Source organism: Pseudophryne corroboree, chromosome 2 (genome assembly GCF_028390025.1).
Source record: "Pseudophryne corroboree isolate aPseCor3 chromosome 2, aPseCor3.hap2, whole genome shotgun sequence".
Classification (NCBI taxonomy): domain Eukaryota; kingdom Metazoa; phylum Chordata; class Amphibia; order Anura; family Myobatrachidae; genus Pseudophryne; species Pseudophryne corroboree.
The window spans coordinates 318,936,307-318,958,096 of record NC_086445.1 but is presented as its reverse complement, the minus strand read 5'-3'; the positions used below and the strand labels follow the sequence as shown (position 1 = coordinate 318,958,096).

Here is a 21,790-nt window from a genome sequence, read left to right as displayed (position 1 = left end):
CTTCCGCCATCGCCACTCTGCTCCTTGTGCCGCCTTGGCGGTTTACATGAGCCACTGCGGTGATGTTGTCTGACTGAATCAGAACCGGTTGGTCGCGAAGCAGGGTCTCCGCTTGACGTAGGGCGTTGTATATGGCCCTTAATTCCAGGATGTTGATGTGAAGGCAAGTCTCTTGACTTGACCACAGACCTTGGAAATTTCTTCCCTGTGTGACTGCACCCCAACCTCGGAGGCTTGCGTCCGTGGTCACCAGGACCCAGTCCTGAATGCCGAATCTGCGGCCCTCGAGAAGGTGAGCGCTCTGTAGTCACCACAGGAGTGACACCCTGGCCCTGGGGGATAGGGTGATTAACCGATGCATCTGAAGATGTGATCCGGACCACTTGTCCAGTAAGTCCCATTGAAAAGTCCTCGCATGGAACCTGCCGAAGGGAATGGCCTCGTATGATGCCACCATCTTTCCCAGGACACGAGTGCAGTGATGCACTGACACCTGTTTTGGTTTTAATAGGTTCCTGACCAGTGTCATGAGTTCCTGAGCTTTCTCCATCGTGAGATAAACCCTTTTCTGGTCTGTGTCCAGAATCATGCCCAGGAAAGGCAGACGAGTCGTAGGAACCAACTGCGACTTTGGAATATTTAGAATCCAGCCGTGTTGCCGTAACACTTCCAGAGAAAGTGCTACGCTGATCAGCAACTGCTCTCTTGATCTCGCTTTTATGAGGAGATCGTCCAAGTATGGGATAATTGTGACTCCTTGCTTCCGCAGGAGCACCATCATTTCCGCCATTACCTTGGTAAATGTTCTTGGAGCCGTGGAGAGACCAAACGGCAACGTCTGAAATTGGTAATGACAAACCTGTGCCACAAATCTGAGGTACGCCTGATGAGGTGGATAAATGGGGACATGAAGGTATGCATCCTTTATGTCCAGAGATACCATAAAATCCCCCTCTTCCAGGCTTGCGATGACCGCTCTCAGCGATTCCATCTTGAACTTGAACCTTTTCAGGTATATGTTCAGGGATTTTAAATTCAATATGGGTCTGACCGAACCGTCCGGTTTCGGGACTACAAACATGGTCGAATAATAACCCCTTCCTTGTTGAAGGAGGGGAACCTTGACCACCACCTGTTGAAGATACAATTTGTGAATTGCAGTTAACACTATTTCCCTCTCGTGGGGGGAAGCTGGCAGGGCCGATTTGAGGTATCGTGAGGGGGCATCTCCTCGAATTCCAGCTTGTATCCCTAAGACACAATCTCTATTGCCCAGGGATCCAACTGGGAGTGAACCCACTTGTGGCTGAAATTTCGAAGACGTGCCCCCACCGGGCCTAGCTCCGCTTGCGGAGCGTCATGCGGTGGATTTTGTAGAGGCCGGGGAGGACTTCTGTTCCTGGGAACTAGCTGTGTTGTGCAGCTTCTTTCCTCTGCCCCTGCCTCTGGCAAGAAAGGACGCACCTCGGACTTTCTTGTTTTTCTGTGATCGAAAATAAGAATTTACTTACCGATAATTCTATTTCTCATAGTCCGTAGTGGATGCTGGGGACTCCGAAAGGACCATGGGGAATAGCGGCTCCGCAGGAGACTGGGCACAAAGTAAAAGCTTTAGGACTAGCTGGTGTGCACTGGCTCCTCCCCCTATGACCCTCCTCCAAGCCTCAGTTAGGATACTGTGCCCGGACGAGCGTACACAATAAGGAAGGATTTTGAATCCCGGGTAAGACTCATACCAGCCACACCAATCACACCGTACAACTTGTGATCTGAACCCAGTTAACAGCATGATAACAGAAGGAGCCTCTGAAAAGATGGCTCACAACAACAATAACCCGATTTTTGTAACAATAACTATGTACAAGTAATGCAGACAATCCGCATTTGGGATGGGCGCCCAGCATCCACTACGGACTATGAGAAATAGAATTATCGGTAAGTAAATTCTTATTTTCTCTAACGTCCTAGTGGATGCTGGGGACTCCGAAAGGACCATGGGGATTATACCAAAGCTCCCAAACGGGCGGGAGAGTGCGGATGACTCTGCAGCACCGAATGAGAGAACTCCAGGTCCTCCTCAGCCAGGGTATCAAATTTGTAGAATTTAGCAAAGGTGTTTGCCCCTGACCAAGTAGCTGCTCGGCAAAGTTGTAAAGCCGAGACCCCGCGGGCAGCCGCCCAAGATGAGCCCACTTTCCGTGTGGAATGGGCTTTTACAGATTTTGGCTGTGGCAGGCCTGCCACAGAATGTGCAAGCTGAATTGTACTACAAATCCAACGAGCAATCGTCTGCTTAGAAGCAGGAGCACCCAGCTTGCTGGGTGCATACAGGATAAACAGCGAATCAGATTTCCTGACTCCAGCCGTCCTGGAAACATATATTTTCAGGGCCCTGACTACGTCCAGCAACTTGGAATCCTCCAAGTCCCTAGTAGCCGCAGGCACCACAATAGGCTGGTTTAAGTGAAATGCTGAAACCACCTTAGGAAGAAATTGAGGACGAGTCCTCAATTCTGCCCTGTCCGTATGAAAAATTAGGTAAGGGCTTTTATAGGATAAAGCCGCCAATTCTGAGACACGCCTGGCTGAAGCCAGGGCTAACAGCATTACCACTTTCCATGTGAGATATTTTAAGTCCACAGTGGTGAGTGGTTCAAACCAATGTGATTTTAGGAATCCCAAAACTACATTGAGATCCCAAGGTGCCACTGGAGGCACAAAAGGAGGCTGTATATGCAGTACTCCCTTGACAAACGTCTGAACTTCAGGAACAGAAGCCAGTTCTTTTTGGAAGAATATTGACAGGGCCGAAATTTGAACCTTAATGGACCCTAATTTGAGGCCCATAGACAGTCCTGTTTGCAGGAAATGCAGGAAACGACCCAGTTGAAATTCCTCTGTAGGGGCCTTCCTGGCCTCGCACCACGCAACATATTTACGCCAAATACGGTGATAATGTTGTATGGTTACATCCTTCCTGGCTTTGATCAGGGTAGGGATGACTTCATCCGGAATGCCTTTTTCCTTCAGGATCCGGCGTTCAACCGCCATGCCGTCAAACGCAGCCGCGGTAAGTCTTGGAACAGACATGGTTCATCCCTGCTGGAGCAGGTCCTTTCTTAGAGGTAGAGGCCACGGGTCTTCCGTGAGCATCTCTTGAATTTCCGGGTACCAAGTCCTTCTTGGCCAATCCGGAGCCACGAGTATAGTCTTTACTCCTCTCCTTCTTATGATTCTCAGTACTTTTGGTATGAGAGGAAGAGGAGGGAACACATACACTGACTGGTACACCCACGGTGTTACCAGAGCGTCCACAGCTATTGCCTGAGGGTCCCTTGACCTGGCGCAATATCTGTCCAGTTTTTTGTTGAGGCGGGACGCCATCATGTCCACCTTTGGTTTTTCCCAACGGTTCACAATCATGTGGAAGACTTCTGGGTGAAGTCCCCACTCCCCCGGGTGAAGATCGTGTCTGCTGAGGAAGTTTGTTTCCCAGTTGTCCACTCCCGGAATGAACACTGCTGACAGTGCTATCACATGATTCTCCGCCCAGCGAAGAATCCTTGCCACTTCCATCATTGCCCTCCTGCTTCTTGTGCCGCCCTGTCTGTTTACGTGGGCGACTGCCGTGATGTTGTCCGACTGGATCAACACCGGCTGACCCTGAAGCAGAGGTCTTGCCTGACTTAGGGCATTGTAAATGGCCCTTAGTTCCAGGATATTTATGTGAAGTGACGTTTCCATGCTTGACCACAAGCCCTGGAAATTTCTTCCCTGTGTGACTGCTCCCCAGCCTCTCAGGCTGGCATCCGTGGTCACCAGGACCCAATCCTGAATGCCGAATCTGCGGCCCTCTAGGAGATGAGCACTCTGTAACCACCACAGGAGAGACACCCTTGTCCTTGGAGACAGGGTTATCCGCTGATGCATTTGAAGATGCGATCCGGACCATTTGTCCAGCAGATCCCACTGAAAAGTTCTTGCGTGGAATCTGCCGAATGGAATCGCTTCGTAAGAAGCCACCATCTTTCCCAGGACCCTTGTGCATTGATGTACTGACACTTGGCCTGGTCTTAGGAGGTTCCTGACTAGGTCGGATAACTCCTTGGCTTTCTCCTCCGGGAGAAACACCTTTTTCTGTACTGTGTCCAGAATCATCCCTAGGAACAGCAGACGTGTCGTCGGAATCAGCTGTGATTTTGGAATATTTAGAATCCATCCGTGCTGTCGTAGTACTTTTTGAGATAGTGCTACTCCGACCTCTAACTGTTCTCTGGACCTTGCCCTTATCAGGAGATCGTCCAAGTAAGGGATAATTAAGACGCCTTTTCTTCGAAGAAGAATCATCATTTCGGCCATTACCTTGGTAAAGACCCGGGGTGCCGTGGACAATCCAAACGGCAGCGTCTGAAACTGATAGTGACAGTTCTGTACCACAAACCTGAGGTACCCTTGGTGAGAAGGGCAAATTGGGACATGGAGGTAAGCATCCTTGATGTCCAGAGACACCATATAGTCCCCTTCTTCCAGGTTCGCTATCACTGCTCTGAGTGACTCCATCTTGAACTTGAACCTTTTTATGTAAGTGTTCAAGGATTTCAGATTTAAAATGGGTCTCACCGAGCCGTCCGGCTTCGGTACCACAAACAGCGTGGAATAATACCCCTTTCCCTGTTGTAGGAGGGGTACCTTGATTATCACCTGCTGGGAATACAGCTTGTGAATGGCTTCCAATACCGCCTCCCTGTCGGGGGGAGACGTTGGTAAAGCAGACTTCAGGAACCGGCGAGGGGGAGACGTCTCGAATTCCAATTTGTACCCCTGAGATACTACCTGCAGGATCCAGGGGTCCACTTGCGAGTGTGCCCACTGCGCGCTGAAATTCTTGAGACGGGCCCCCACCGTGCCTGAGTCCGCTTGTAAGGCCCCAGCGTCATGCTGAGGACTTGGCAGAAGCGGGGGAGGGCTTCTGTTCGTGGGAAGAGGCTGTTTGCTGCAGTCTTTTTCCCCTTCCTCTGCCCCGGGGCAGATATGAGTGGCCTTTTGCCCGCTTGCCCTTATGGGGACGAAAGGACTGAGCCTGAAAAGACGGTATCTTTTTCTGCTGCGAGGTGACTTGGGGTAAAAAGGTGGATTTTCCAGCCGTTGCCGTGGCCACCAGGTCCGATAGACCGACCCCAAATAACTCCTCCCCTTTATACGGCAATACTTCCATATGTCGTTTGGAATCCGCATCCCCTGACCACTGTCGCGTCCATAATCCTCTTCTGGCAGAAATGGACATCGCACTTACTCTTGATGCCAGAGTGCAAATATCCCTCTGTGCATCTCGCATATATAGAAATGCATCCTTTAAATGCTCTATTGTCAATAATATATTGTCCCTGTCCAGGGTATCAATATTTTCAGTCAGGGAATCCGACCAAGCCACCCCAGCACTGCACATCCAGGCTGAGGCGATTGCTGGTCGCAGTATAATACCAGTATGTGTGTATATACTTTTAAGGATATTTTCCAGCTTCCTATCAGCTGGTTCCTTGAGGGCGGCCGTATCAGGGGACGGTAACGCCACTTGTTTTGATAAGCGTGTGAGCGCCTTATCTACGCTAGGGGGTGTTTCCCAACGCGCCCTAACCTCTGGTGGGAAAGGGTATAATGCCAATAATTTTTTAGAAATTAGCAGTTTTTTATCGGGGGAAACCCACGCTTCATCACACACCTCATTTAATTCATCTGATTCAGGAAAAACTACGGGTAGTTTTTTCACACCCCACATAATACCCTTTTTTGTGGTACTTGTAGTATCAGAAATGTTCAAAACCTCCTTCATTGCCGTGATCATGTAACGTGTGGCCCTACTGGAAAATACGTTTGTTTCCTCACCGTCGACACTGGAGTCAGTGTCCGTGTCTGTATCGACCTGAGGTAACGGGCGTTTTATAGCCCCTGACGGTGTTTGAGACGCCTGTACAGGTATTAACTGATTTGCCGGCTGTCTCATGTCGTCAACAGTCTTTTGTAAAGTGCCGACACTATCACGTAATTCTTTCCATAAGACCATCCAGTCAGGTGTCGACTCCCTAGGGGGTGACATCACTAACACAGGCAATTGCTCCGCCTCCACACCATTTTCCTCCTCATACATGTCGACACAGCGTACCGACACACAGCACACACACAGGGAATGCTCTGATAGAGGACAGGACCCCACTAGCCCTTTGGGGAGACAGAGGGAGAGTTTGCCAGCACACACCAGAGCGCTATTTTTATACAGGGATAACCTTATATAAGTGTTTTTCCCTAATATAGCTGCTGTATATATTAATATGCCAATTTAGTGCCCCCTCTCTTGTTTTACCCTGTTTCTGTTGTGCAGGACTGCAGGGGAGAGTCAGGGAGCCTTCCTCCAACGGAGCTGTGAGGAAAAAATGGCGCTTGTGTGCTGAGGAGATAGGCTCCGCCCCTTTTTCGGCGGCCTTTCTCCCGCTTTTTTGTGGAAAACTGGCAGGGGTTAAATACATCCATATAGCCCAGGAGCTATATGTGATGTATTTTTAGCCATTTAAGGTATTTTCATTGCGTCCCAGGGCGCCCCCCCCCCAGCGCCCTGCACCCTCAGTGACCGGAGTGTGAAGTGTGCTGAGAGCAATGGCGCACAGCTGCGGTGCTGTGCGCTACCTTATTGAAGACAGGACGTCTTCTGCCGCCGATTTTCCGGACCTCTTCACTCTTCTGGCTCTGTAAGGGGGCCGGCGGCGCGGCTCCGGGACCCATCCATGGCTGGGCCTGTGATCGTCCCTCTGGAGCTAATGTCCAGTAGCCTAAGAAGCCCAATCCACTCTGCACGCAGGTGAGTTCGCTTCTTCTCCCCTTAGTCCCTCGATGCAGTAAGCCTGTTGCCAGCAGGTCTCACTGAAAATAAAAAAACCTATTTAAACTTTTACTCTAAGCAGCTCAGGAGAGCCACCTAGATTGCACCCTTCTCGTTCGGGCACAAAATCTTAACTGAGGCTTGGAGGAGGGTCATAGGGGGAGGAGCCAGTGCACACCAGCTAGTCCTAAAGCTTTTACTTTGTGCCCAGTCTCCTGCGGAGCCGCTATTCCCCATGGTCCTTTCGGAGTCCCCAGCATCCACTAGGACGTTAGAGAAAGGACTGCATTTGATAATACGGTGCTCTCTTAGGCTGTGAGGAAACATATGGCAAAAAGTTTGACTTTCCAGCAGTAGCTGTGGAGACCAGGTCCGAGAGACCCTCCCCAAATAATTCCTCACCCTTGTAAGGTAAAACCTCCATATGCCTTTTTGAGTCGGCATCACCTGTCCATTGCCGAGTCCACAGGACCCTTCTGGCAGAAATCGACATAGCATTTATTCTAGGACCCAGTAGACTAATGTCTCTTTGAGCATCTCTCATATATAGGACAGCGTCTTTAATATGCCTCAAGGTCAACAATATAGTATCCTTGTCTAAGGTATCAATTTCCTCAGACACGGTATCCGTCCATGCTGCTACAGCACTACACACCCAGGCCGACGCGATCGCCGGCCTCAGTAAGGTACCTGAATGTGTATAAATGGACTTCAGGGTAACCTCCTGTTTGCGATCCGCAGCATCTTTGAGGGTAGCCGTATCCTGTGACGGCAGGGCTACCTTCTTGGATAAGCGAGTTAAAGCTTTGTCCACCTTAGGGGAGGATTCCCAGCGTAACCTGTCCGTTGGCGGGAAAGGATACGCCATAAGAATCCTTTTGGAAATCTGCAGTTTTTTATCTGGAGATTCCCAAGCCTTTTCACATAACTCATTTAGCTCGTGTTAGGGGGGAAAGGTTACCTCCGGTTTCTTTTCCCCATACATATGTACCCTCTTGTCAGGGACTGGGATTTCCTCTGTGATGTGCAACACATCCTTAATTGCTATAATCATATAACGGATGGATTTAGCCAATTTTGGCTGTAACTTTGCATCATCGTAATCGACACGAGTCAGAATCCATGTCGGTATCTGTGTCAACAATTTGGGATAGTGGGCGCTTCAGAGACCCTGACGGCCTCTGCGACATAGGACCAGGCACGGGTTGAGACCCTGACTGTCCTGAGGCTTCAGCTTTTTCTAACCTTTTATGCAAGGAATTAACATTATCATTTAAAACCTTCCACATATCCATCCAATCAGGTGTCGGCGCCGTCGGCGGAGACACCACCTTCACTTGCTCCCGCTCTGCTTCCACATAGCCTTCCTCATCAGACATGTCGACACAAGCGTACCGACACACCACACACACAGGGAATGCCCTTTTTGAAGACAGTTCCCCCACAAGGCCCTTAGGAGAGACAGAGAGAGAGTATGCCAGCACACACCCCAGCGCTATCAACCCAGGAATAACACAGTAACTTAATGTTAACCCAGTAGCTGCTGTTTTATATTGATTTTTGCGCCTAATTATGTGCCCCCCCTCTCTTTTTACCCTCTTCTACCGTGTATCTGCAGGGGAGAGCCTGGGGAGCTTCCTATCAGCGGAGCTGTGGAGAAAAAATGGCGCTGGTGAGTGCTGAGGAAGAAGCTCCGCCCCCTCGGCGGCGGGCTTCTGTCCCGCTTAAATATGCAATTTTTGGCGGGGGCTCATACATATATACAGTGCCCAGCTGTATATATGTTAAACTTTTGCCAAAAGAGGTCCCAAATGCTGCCCAGGGCGCCCCTCCCTGCGCCCTGCACCCTTACAGTGACCGGAGTATGTGAGGTGTGTGGGAGCAATGGCGCACAGCTGCAGTGCTGTGCGTTACCTCAGTGAAGAACGGAGTCTTCTGCCGCCTGTGAAGTCTTCTTTGCTTCTCATACTCACCCGGCTTCTGTCTTCCGGCTCTGTGAGGGGGACGGCGGCGCGGCTCTGGGATCGGACGGCGAGTGTGAGATCCTGCGTACGATCCCTCTGGAGCTAATGGTGTCCAGTAGCCTAAGAAGTAGGACCTAGCTTCAGAGAGTAGGGCTGCTTCTCTCCCCTCAGTCCCACGATGCAGGGAGTCTGTTGCCAGCAGAGCTTATTATCCATAAAATGCCACAGCTCATGAAATGCACACAGGCTGCACAGAACCTAGTTTTTGTACTTTAGCTAATGATCAGTTCTACTGAATCCATTTCTCGGTATAACAATTTCTTCTGCTACCCAAAATGTAATCTGGGGTGGTCTAAAAGGATTTTTGCCACTTGTTTTAATAATGTGATGAATGAAGTTGGCTATAATGGGGGGGGGGGGGTGCATTTTGGACAAATTTAAACCTTTTCAATTACTGCAGAACAATATATTCAGTGGCATTTTAGTGTGATTGAGAGTAAACATAGACCACTCCAAGAAGAACCGTTAGCCAGTTACAGGATTAATTGGGTTATACAAAATGGGCAATTTAGTATTTATGGGCTGGAGTGGAGAATTAGGGGCAGATGATCACCAATGGAAAAAATAAAATACATACGTGTATGTTTACTGGATAGGAAGAAAATAGTATACTACCGGTAAATCCTTTTCTCGTAGTCCATAATGGATATTGGGAAGACTTAGTACGATGGGGTATAGACGGGGTCCAAAGGAGCCAGTGCACTTTCAATTTCGTCACTGGGTGTGCTGACTCCTTCCCTCTATGCCTCCTCCCACAGGCACTTATAGGTAAAACAGTGCCCAAAGGAGGACATACTTGAGAGAAGGAACAGAACAATAAGTGAGGAGCTTTACACACCAGCACACCACGAACATAAAACAACCAGCAATGGCTGGAAACAACAAACAGCAATAGCTGAACAGGTAACCATACAAGAGAACCTGCAGAAAAATAAAACGCACTGAGGCGGGCGCCCAATATCCCTTATGGACTACGAGAAAAGGATTTACCGGTAGGTAATTAAAATCCTATTTTCTCTAGCATCCATAAGGGTTATTGAGGATACTTAGTACGATGGGGATGTCCCAAAGCTTCCAGAATGGACGGGAATGTGCAGAGACTTCTGCAGCACCGCCTGCCCAACTTGGTTTCCTCTTTGGCCAGGGCATCAAACTAGTAGAACTTCACAAAGTATTCTTCCCCGACTAGGTAGCAGCTCGGCATAGTTGCAAGGGCGAGACTCCACGGGCAGCCGCCCAGGAAGAGCACACCAATCTTGTAGAGTGGGCCTTCAGAGACTTAGGAACAGGTAAGGCTGCCGTCACATAAGCCTGTTGGATAGTACGTCTAAGCCAACGAGCAATGGACTGCTTCAAAGCAGGACAACCCTTTTTCTGCGCATCATAGAGCACGAACAAGGAATCCGTCTTTCTGATCCGAGCCATTCGCTTCACATAGAACTTCAAGGCTCATACAGCATCCAATGCCTCCAGAGGAGCAGAAGTGCCAGAACTTGACGGAACCACAATAGGGTGATTCAAGTAGAATGCAGAGACAACCTTCGGCAGGAATTGTTGCCTAGTCCTGAGCTCCGCTCTGTCCTCGTAAAAGACCAAGTATGGACTTTTACACGATAAGGCCCCCAATTCTGAGACACGTCTAGCAGAAGCCAGGGCCACTAACATCACCATCTTCCACGTGAGGTACTTGTCTTCTACCGTCATCAGAGGTTCAAACCAAGACTGTATAAATTCCAACACTACATTCAAATCCCAGGGTGCCGTGGGCGGCACAAAAGGAGGTTGAATGTAAAGTACTCCTTGCAAGAAGGTCTGCACTTCTGGCAATACTGCCAATTTCCTCTGGAAGAAAATTGAGAGGGACGAAATTTGGACCTTAATGGAACCCAGGCGTAAGCCTACTGTATATCCACACCAGCTTGCAGGAAACGGAGGAAACGTCCCAAGTGGAACTCCGCAGGCGGATACCAGCGTTCCTCGCACAAAGAGACATATCTCCTCCCGATATGATGATAGTGTTTTGACGTCACAGGTGTCCTGGCCTGAACCATGGTAGCAATGACTCTTTTGGAAAGGCCCTTGTGAGCTAGGATGTTCCACTCAACCTCCATGCCATCAGACGAAGTTGTAGTAAGTCTGGGTAGACGAACGGTCCTTGTTGAAGATCTCTTCTTAGAGGTAGAGGCCAAGTGTCTTCGACAGACATGTCCAGAAAATCGTCGTACCATGCCCTCCGAGGCCAATCCGGGGCAATCTGAATTGACTCCTTGATTTCTGATTCACTTGAGCACCCTTGGGAGCAACGGAATCGGAGGAAACAGGTAGACCAGCCGGTAAGGCCAAGGCGACGTCAGTGCATCCACTGCCCTTGCCTGAGGGTCCCTGGTTTGTGCGCAATACCAGTGAAGCTTCTTGTTGAGTCGAGAAGCCATCATGTCTGTTTATGGGCAGCCCCGCCTGTCGATGATCTGCTGGAACACCTGATGGTGGAGCCCCCACTCCGTGGGTGGAGATCGTGATGACTCAGGAAGTCTGCTTCCCAGTTGTCCACTCCTGGAATCAAGATTGCTGACACTGCTCTTGCATTTCTTTCCGGCCAGAGGAGTATCTTTGACACCTCTCACATGCAGACTCTGCTTTTTGTCCCTCCTTGCCAATTGATGTACGCCACTGCTGTGGCGTTGTCCGACTGTACTTATATCACATGATCCTTGAGTAGAGGAGAGGCCTGAAGCAGAGCATTGTAGATAGCCCGAAGTTCCAGAATGTTGATCGGAAGGTGGGCTTCGTGGGCTGACCACCTGCCCTGGAACTGAGCCCCTTGGGTGACAACTCCCCATCCTCTTAGACTCGCATCCGTCGTGAAGAGGATCCAATTCTGAATCCCGAAACTCCGGCCTTCCAGGAAATTGGAGGACTGCAGCCACCACAGGAGGGAAATCCTGGCCTGAGGTGACAGCCGTATCATCCGGTGCATCTGTAGATGAGATCCGGACCACTTGCTCAGGAGATCCAATTGAAATGTTCTGGCATGGAACCTCCCATATTGGATCGCCTTGAATGAGGCAACCATCTTCTCCAACAATCTTATGCAAAGATGGATAGATACTCGAGCAGGTCAGAGTACCATGCGGACCATCTCCTGAAGTGTTCTCGCCTTGTCCTCCGGGAGGAACACTTTCTGAGTCACAGTATCCAGGAACATCCCCAGGAACAGGAGCCGCTGAACTGTCTCCAAGTGGGACTTCTGTAAATTGAGAATCCACCCATGGTGTGACAGAAGTTGGATGGAGCAATAAAAGCTTTCTGGATCTTGCTTTTATCAGGAGATCATCCAGGTAAGGGACAACATTGACCCCCTGGACCCAGAGCTGGAACATCATCTCCACCATTACCTTTGTGAATACCCTCGGAGCTGTGGACAGGCCAAAGCGTAGTGCCTGGAACTAGTAGTGATCGTCCAGTAGAGCAAACCTCAGATAAGCCTGATGAGGTGGCCAAATTGGAATATGAAGGTAGGCGTCCTTAATATCCAGGGAAATCATGAATACCTTTTCTTCCAGGCCCGCAATCACCGCTCTTAAGGATTCCATCTTGAACGTGAAAACCCTGAGATAAGGGTTCAAGGACTTTAGATTCAAAATGGGCCTTACCGAACCGTCTGGCTTCTGTACCACAAACAGGTTGGAGTAATAACCCTTTCCCTGTTGTTGTATTGGTCCTGGAACAATGACGTGGGACTGGACCAACTTTAGGATGGCCAGTTGCAATGTAACTTGCGTATCCTCCAAAGCTGGCAAGTATGATTTGAAAATTGTTAGGGAGGAGCACCGTCGAACTCCATCTTGTGGCCCTGAGAAATGAAGTCCCTTATCCGGGAATCCTGGCAGGAGCTTTCCCAGATGCGGCTGAAGTGACGCAGTTGAGCTCCCACCTCGAGATCCCCTCGGGGTGGGTGGGCACCGTCATGCTGAGGACTTAGTGGAAGCAGAACTGCTGCTCTGTTCCTGAGAACCGATGTTTGCAGGTCTTCTTGTCTTACCTCTGGTGCCTCTTGCTGCATCAAAGGCACCTCTGGCCCTAGCTCGAAATCTGTTATACCGAAAGGACTGTACAGACGGCACCAGGTAGGAACGCCTAGCTGGTGGGCCCAGAGGGGAGAAACATGGATTTCCCCGCAGTAACTTTAGAAATCCACGTATCCAACTCAGCCCCAAAGAGCCATTCCCCAGAAAAGGGGAGAGAGATTCCACACTGCACTTGGACTCTGTGTCCGCTATCCACTGACGCAACCACAAGGCCCTGCACGCGACACTGTTATGGCAGAGGTCCTAGCATTAATATTGCCCTTCTCCTTGAGCGAGTCACACAGGACACGTGCAGTGTCTTGAATGTGCTTCAAGAGAGTCACCGTTGTGACCAGAGGCATATCCCCAGAGAGGCCCTCCTCAATTTGAAAAGCCCATGTCAGAATGGCATGGGTCATCCAGCAACCCGCCCATGACCGGGCTTTGCGATACACCTGCTGCTGTGTAGATAGACTTTAGTGTAGTCTCTATTTTTCTGTCCCCAGGGTCCTTTATGTTAAAGGAGCCCGGGGCAGGCAGCACCGCCTTTTTTGACAGTCGAGAGACTGATACGTCAACCCCCGGGGGTTCTTCCCAGAATTTCCTACCTTCAGGAGAAAAAGGGAAAGCTTTAAAAAATCTTTTTGACACTTAGTATTTTTTGTCTGGATTTTTCCAGGATAACTTAAACAGGTCATCTAACTCTGCAGAATCAGGGAAAGTTACATTAGGCTTGTTCTGTGTACAGAGGGAGTTTTTACACGTCCTGTATAGCCAGAATGAGGGGTTCAATACCCTGAGCAGAAGTGGAATCCCCAGTAACGGGATCCAAGTCCTCGCCATCTTCCTGTACATCTTCATCTGAATCAGAGTGTAGAGCAGGTAAACCACGCTTTTGTGGTCCTGAGTGAGAGAGGGGGGGTCTGTGTACCATCTGCCCTGGCAGCTAAGTCTGCAACAGTCTGTTGTAGTAGCTGAGTTTCTTGAACATTGGCAGTGAGTTGAGATGACATGTCAGACATCATCTTTTTAAGGGCCCCTAGCCAGGAAGGTTCTTGACCCTCTCCCCCAGCTCCCTCACTGAGATGTGAAGATTTGGCTGCATTGTTCAAATGAAACAGAATCAGATGATAAGTGAGAGAATCTGGTGTGGCATACACTGCATAGTTTGTGTTTACCCATGTTCACAGTAAATCGCAATGACATACACATACATACAGACAGTAATACTTAGCAAGCCTGCCCTTACTGTATGTGAGAGGGAGATATATAGAGAGAAGACCAGTACACCCCAGCTACACTGCCCCAGTGAGGCTGTCAGCTTATTATATCACAGTGAAAACCTATGATTTGTGTCCTGCATAGGACACAGATTGTGTACAATAGCGGCTCTTCCCCTTTGCTACACCCAGTATGTCTTTGAGTGTCAGGAGGAGCTGTGTGAGCCTGCTGCTGCTGCAGTAAGCAGAGGAAGGCGCCAAAATGCTGCTGGTCCCACTCTGAGGAAGCCCCCTCCCAATGGCACAGGAGCTACAGAGTTTTTTATACTGGCAATGTCTCCTAAAGTACTTAAAAACATCACACAAGTGCTAGTTTAAGCCACCGCTAACCAGTTAACACAGGGGGCTATTGCGGGTCCCACCCAGGAGGGTCCCGTATGCCTCCTCTGCGTTTCAGCCGCACGTTGAACCGGGGGAGCCCCTAGCAGGGCCCTTGGTTTGTACTCACCACTGTAGTCACCTTAAGGTTAGTGTTGGGGTGTGCGGCGTGCTGCGATTGCGACAGCTAAGGCGCAGTACCCCGCTGAAAAAACAACCTCTCAGGATGGTGGTCCTGCAGCCGGTGACCTTCCCCCTAATCCCCACTGTGCAGTTATGCTGTTGTCCAAACAGCATACCGAAAATAACAAAGATTTAAAATAAACTGAAGAAAACTCTCTGGAGCTGCAGAGATGTGCATCCTCTCCTGAGGGCAGTTTTTTCTAAACTGCCTGTGGGAGGAAGCAAAGAGGGGAGGAGCCAGCAGAGTTGAGATCATTCCCTTAAGAGAATTAACCCATTCCGGGTCAGCCCTGCTAGTCTGTGAACCCTGAGTACCCAGTAGTGAGCCCCCTGGTGAAGTGGAACACTCTGCGGCACAAGACACACACTCTTTGCATGACATAATGTAATGTGGCAGCACACACACACACACACACACACACACACACACACACGGTTAAGCCCAATTAACCCACAAAGAGCCCTTCAGGGAGACACAGATGTTTGGAGCCAGCCTCCACCGCGCCCTTATCGCTAATGCCAAGCTTAGCCGGGTCGCAGACTAAGTACCCTGATAGGGGACGTGGGGGTCATTCCGAGTTGATCGCTAGCTGCTTTCGTTCGCTGCGCAGCGATCAGACAAAAAAAAAAAAAATGCAGAAAGTTCTTCAGGAGCTTCCTTCAGCGTGACCGGCTCCTCCGGGCACATTTTCTAAACTGAGTCTGGTAGGAGGATCATAGAGGGAGAAGCCAGCCCACACTATCAAATTCTTAAAGTGCCTATGGCTCCCAGTGGACCCGTCTATACCCCATGGTACTACATGGACCCCAGTATCCTCTAGGACGTAAGAGAAAAACCCCTAGCGAGCGATCATGTCTGAATTAGGCCCTAAGTCTCCCCAATATCCCTTATGGTTGCTAGAGAAATTAAATGACCCATCACTGACGTACCTGAGATTGCTGCCACTGGAACTAAAGTCCCATAGCTTGTCCAGTGCAGATCGTCAATTCCTTCATAGAAACAGGCTGCTCCTTGATTACACCAGAAAGGTTCCTCTACGTCCGCCCTGAGATGAGGGAACGTGCAGTTACCCAGCTGAAATAGTTCATACCATTCTGCTGTGTAATTCTTGCCCGTTATTGAACTTCGGAATCCAATGGCATCATGCATAATTTTCTGTATCAAAACAATAAATTGCATCAGAATGACAGCCTTTGTTAGGTTATGAATAAATGGTAGCTGGTAGACATTTGGAGTATTGCATAAATAGGATTTTAATTACCTACCGGTAAATCCTTTTCTCGTAGTCAGTAGAGGATGCTGGGGTCCACATTAGTACCATGGGGTATAGACGGGTCCACTAGGAGCCATTGGTACTTTAAGAGTTTGAGAGCGTGGGCTGTCTCCTCCCTCTATGCACCTCCTACCAGACTCAGTCTAGAAATTGTGCCCGAGGAGACAGACAACTTTGAGAGAAGGATTTTACACAGATAGTGGCGAGATTCACACCAGCTCACACACAAGGCAAACCAAGCTAACCAGCTTGAAACATCAGCAACGGCTGAACAATATTACTTTACCAAGTAACAAAACAGTACTTAACCAAGAACTAAGCAGTACTGAACTAAGTAACCACTGCAGGATCATGAAGCGCTGGGCGGCCGCCCAGCATCCTCTACGGACTATGAGAAAAGGATTTACCGGTAGGTAATTAAAAATAATAATAGTCCGTAGAGGATGCTGGGGACTCCGTAAGGACCAAGGGGTATAGACGGGCTCCGCAGGAAACATGGGCATTATAAAGAACTTTAGATGGGTGTGCACTGGCTCCTCCCTCTATGCCCCTCCTCCAGACCTCAGTTAGAGAAACTGTGCCCAGAGGAGACGCACAGTACGAGGAAAGGATTTTTGTTAATCAAAGGGTAAGATTCATACCAGCCCACACCATCCACACCGTATAACCTGGAATATACGCAACCAGTTAACAGTATGAACAAAACAGTATCAGCCAACAATTGATCTTAACTGTAACATAACCCTTATGTAAGCAACAACTATATACAAGTCATGCAGAAATATGTCCGCACTGGGACGGGCGCCCAGCATCCTCTACGGACTAGGAGAAAAAGATTTACCGGTAGGTTTAAAATCTTATTTTCTCTTACGTCCTAGAGGATGCTGGGGACTCCGTAAGGACCATGGGGATTATACCAAAGCTCCCAACCGGGCGAGAGAGTGCGGATGACTCTGCAGCACCGATTGAGCAAACATGAGGTCCTCATCAGTCAGGGTATCAAACTTGTAGAATTTTGCAAAAGTGTTTGAACCCGACCAAGTAGCCGCTCGGCAAAGTTGTAAAGCCGAGACGCCACGGGCAGCCGCCCAAGAAGAGCCCACCTTCCTAGTGGAATGGGCCTTTACCGAATTTGGTAACGGCAATCCAGCCGTAGAATGAGCCTGCTGAATCGTGTTACAGATCCAGCGAGCAATAGTCTGCTTAGAAGCAGGAGCGCCAACCTTGTTGGCTGCATACAGGACAAACAGTGCCTCTGTTTTCCTAATCCGAGCCGTCCTGGCTACGTAAATTTTTAAGGCCCTGACTACATCAAGGGACTTGGAATCCTCCCAGTCTCCCGTAGCCACAGGCACCACAATAGGTTGGTTCATATGAAACGATGACACCACCTTAGGCAAAAATTGAGGACGAGTCCTCAACTCAGCTCTATCCACATGGAGAATGAGATAGGGGCTCTTATGAGACAAAGCCGCCAATTCGGACACCCGCCTAGCAGATGCCAAGGACAACAACATGACCACCTACGAAGTGAGAAATTTTAATTCAACTGTTTGAAGAGGCTCAAACCAGTGAGATTTTAGGAACTGTAACACCACGTTAAGGTCCCATGGTTCCACTGGGGGCACAAAAGGAGGCTGGATGTGTAGCACTCCCTTTACAAAAGTCTGGACTTCTGGGAGAGAAGCCAATTCCTTCTGGAAGAATATAGATAGGGCCGAAATCTGTACCTTAATGGAGCCTAACTTTAGGCCCATATCCACTCCTGTCTGTAGAAAGTGGAGAAAACGGCCCAAGTGGAAATCTTCCGTAGGAGCATTCTTAGCTTCACACCAAGATACATACTTCCTCCAGATACTGTGATAATGTTTCGCCGTCACCTCCTTCCTAGCCTTTATCAGAGTAGGGATGACCACCTCTGGAATACCTTTCCCAACTAGGATTTGGTGTTCAACCGCCATGCCGTCAAACGTAACCACGGTAAGTCTTGGAACACGCAGGGCCCCTGTTGCAACAGGTCCTCTCTGAGAGGAAGAGGCCACGGATCGTCTGTGAGCATTTCCTGAAGATCCGAATACCAGGCCCTTCGAGGCCAATCTGGAACAATGAGTATTGTCTGCACTCTTGTTCGCCTTGTGATTCTCAATATTTTTGAGATGAGCGGAAGAGGAGGGAACACACAGACCGACTGAAACACCCACGGTGTCAACAGGGCGTCCACCGCTACTGCCTGAGGGTCCCTTGACCTGGCACAATACCTCCGAAGCTTCTTGTTGAGGCGTGACGCCATCATGTCTATTTGAGGAAGTCCCCAAAGACTTGTTATCTCTGCAAAAACTTCTTGATGAAGTCCCCACTCTCCTGGATGGAGATCGTGTCTGCTGAGGAAGTCTGCTTCCCAGTTGTCCACTCCCGGAATGAATACCGCTGACAGAGCGTTTACGTGACTTTCTGCCCAGCGCAGAATCCTGGTGGCTTCCGCCACTGCCACTCTGCTCCTTGTCCCGCCTTGGCGGTTTACATGAGCCACGGCTGTGACGTTGTCTGATTGAATCAGAACCGGTAGGTCGCGAAGAAGATTCTCCGCTTGTCGTAGGCCGTTGTATATGGCCCTTAATTCCAGTATGTTGATGTGTAGACAAGCCTCCTGGCATGACCATAGTCCCTGAAAATTCCTTCCTTGTGTGACTGCTCCCCATCCTCGGAGGCTCGCGTCCGTGGTCAACAAAACCCAGTCTTGAATGCCGAACCTGCGACCCTCTAGAAGGTGAGCACTCTGCAGCCACCACAGGAGAGACACCCTGGCCCTGGGGGACAGGGTTATTTTCTGATATATTTGAAGATGGGACCCGGACCACTTGCCCAGAAGGTCCAACTGAAAAGTCCTCGCATGAAACCTGCCGAAGGGGATGGCCTCGTAGGTCGCCACCATTTTCCCCAGTATTCGAGTGCATTGATGGACTGACACTCTTTTTGGTTTTAGCAGGTCTCTGACCATGTTCTGGAGTTCCTGGGCTTTTTCCATTGGGAGAAAAACCCTCTTCTGTTCCGTGTCCAGAATCATGCCTAAGAAAGATAGTCGAGTCGTTGGAATCAACTGTGACTTTGGTAGATTTAGAATCCAACCATGCTTGCTGCAGCACTCTCAAGGAGAGCGACACGCTTTTCTGCTACTGTTCCTTTGATCTCGCTTTTATCAGGAGATCGTCCAAGTACGGGATAATTGTGACTCGTTGCCTGCGCAGGAGCACCATCATTTCCGCCATTACCTTGGTGAAAACCCTCGGGGCCGTGGAAAGCCCAAACGGCAATGTCTGAAACTGGTAATGACAGTCCTGTACAGCGAATCTCAGGTATGCCTGATGAGTAGGATATATGGGGACGTGAAGGTATGCATCCTTTATGTCTAGTGACACCATAAAATCCCCCCCCTTCCAGGCTGGAGAAAACTGCCCTGAGCAATTCCATCTTGAACTTGAACCTTTTTAAGTACAGATTTAGGGATTTTAAATTTAGAATGGGTCTGACCGAGCCATCCGGTTTCGGGACCACAAACAGGGATGAATAATACCCTTTTCCCTGTTGTATTAGGGGAACCTTGATAATCACTTGCTGTTGACACAGCTTCTGAATTGCAGCTAAAACTATCTCCCACTCTGGGGGAGAAGCTGGTAAAGCCGATTTGAAGAACCGGCGAGGAGGCACGTCTTCGAATTCCAGCTTGTAGCCTTGGGATACAATTTCTATCGCCCAAGGATCCACGTCCGACTGAACCCAGACGTTGCTGAAGAGTCGAAGACGTGCCCCCACCGGCGCAGACTCCCTCAGTGGAGCCCCAGCGTCATGCGGTGGATTTAGTAGAAGCCGGGGAGGACTTCTGCTCCTGGGAACTAGCCGTAGCAGGCATTCTTTTCCCTCTACCCTTACCTCTGGCGAGGAAGGAAGAGCCTCGACCTCTTCTGGACTTATGCGACCGAAAGGACTGCATCTGATACTTAGGTGTTTTCTTTTGCTGTGGGGGAACATAAGGCAAAAAAGTAGATTTACCCGCGGTAGCTGTGGAAACCAGGTCCGCGAGACCTTCCCCAAATAAAACCTCACCTTTGTAAGGCAACACTTCCATATACCTCTTTGAGTCGGCATCACCCGTCCATTGGCGGGTCCACAGTGCTCGCCTAGCAGAAATCGCCATGGCGTTGGCCCTCGAACCTAGTAGCCCAACGTCTCTCTGAGCGTCCCTCGTATATAAGACTGCGTCTTTGATGTGACCTAAGGTCAATAAAATGGTATCTCTATCAAGGGTATCAATATCAGCTGACAAGGTATCTGTCCAAGCTGCTACCGCACTACAAACCTAAGCCGATGCTATTGCCGGTCTGAGCAAAGCACCTGTATGTGTATAAATTGATTTTAAAGTCGTTTCCTGTCTGCGATCAGCAGGATCCTTGAGGGCTGCTGTGTCTGGAGACGGTAGCGCCACCTTCTTGGATAAGCGCGTTAAAGCTTTGTCCACCCTGGCCGAGGATTCCCACCGAACCCTGTCCTGTGCAGGGAAAGGGTATGCCATAAGAATTCTCTTGGGAATCTGCAGTTTCTTGTCTGGAGTTTCCCAAGCCTTTTCAAATAACGCGTTCAGCTCATGAGATGGGGGAAACGTTACCTCAGGTTTCTTTTCCTTAAACATGTGTACCCTCGTGTCAGGGACAGAGGGGTCATCTGTGAAATGTAAAACATCTTTTATTGTAATAATCATATAATGAATACTTTTGGCCACCCTTGGGTGTAACCTTGCATCATCGTAGTCGACACTGGAGTCAGAATCTGTGTCGGTATCAGTGTCTGCTATTTGGGATAGGGGACGTTTTTGAGACCGTCAAAGCCATTGATTGACTCCCTGTATTATCCCTGGACTCTGCTTTGTCCAATCTCTTATGTAATAAAGTCACATTTGCATTTAAAACATTCCACATATCCAACCAATCAGGTGTCGGCGTTGCCGACGGAGGCACAATCATCTGCTCCACCTCCTCCTTAGATGAGCCTTCCGCTTCAGACATGCCGACACACGCGTACCGACACCCCCACACACACAGGGATTTATTTATATGGAGACAGTTCCCCAATAAGGCCCTTTGGAGAGACAGAGAGAGAGTATGCCAGCACACACCCAGCGCCAACTGACACTGGAAATCAAATTCCCAGATAAACAGCGCTTTTATATATCAATATACACTCACTGCGCCAATTATAATTGCCCCCCCCCCCCCTCTTTTTGCCCTCTGTCACCGTGTTCAGCAGGGGAGAGTCCGGGGAGCCAGCTTATTTGCAGTGTGCTGTTGAGAAAATGGCGCTGGTTAGTGCTGTGGGATCAAGCTCCGCCCCCTCAGCGGCGGGCTTCAGTCCCGCTCAAATTTTCAACACTGGCGGGGGATTGTATAATCTACTGCCTCTGCAGCCTATATAACTGTATTAGCCAGTCCTAGAGGTTTATTATTGCTGCCCAGGGCACCCCCCCCCCCCGCACCCATCAGTGCCTGCAGTGTGTGTTGTGTGTGGGACCAATGGCTGCGCGTTACCTCAGAGAAGAACTGAAGTCTTCTGCCGCCTTTGAAGTCTACTTTCTTCTAATACTCACCCGGCTTCTATCTTCCGGCTCTGTGAGGAGGACGGCGGCGGGGCTCCGGGACGAACGGCGAGGGTGAGACCTGCATTCCGACCCTCTGGAGCTAATGGTGTCCAGTAGCCTAAGAAGCAGAGCCTATCATTTAAGTAG

At 49.6% G+C, this 21,790-nt stretch overlaps 1 protein-coding gene across 1 annotated transcript in view; it reads right to left on the bottom strand.

Moving 5' to 3' along the window:
* Window positions 1–21,790, bottom strand: part of CLN5 (CLN5 intracellular trafficking protein) — a 98,763-nt gene that overhangs the window by 4,410 nt on the left and 72,563 nt on the right. Inside the window, exon 3 of the mRNA XM_063952964.1 lies at window positions 15,674–15,899. Coding sequence (XP_063809034.1) covers window positions 15,674–15,899 — 226 coding nt within the window. The remainder of the gene's footprint in view (window positions 1–15,673; window positions 15,900–21,790) is intronic.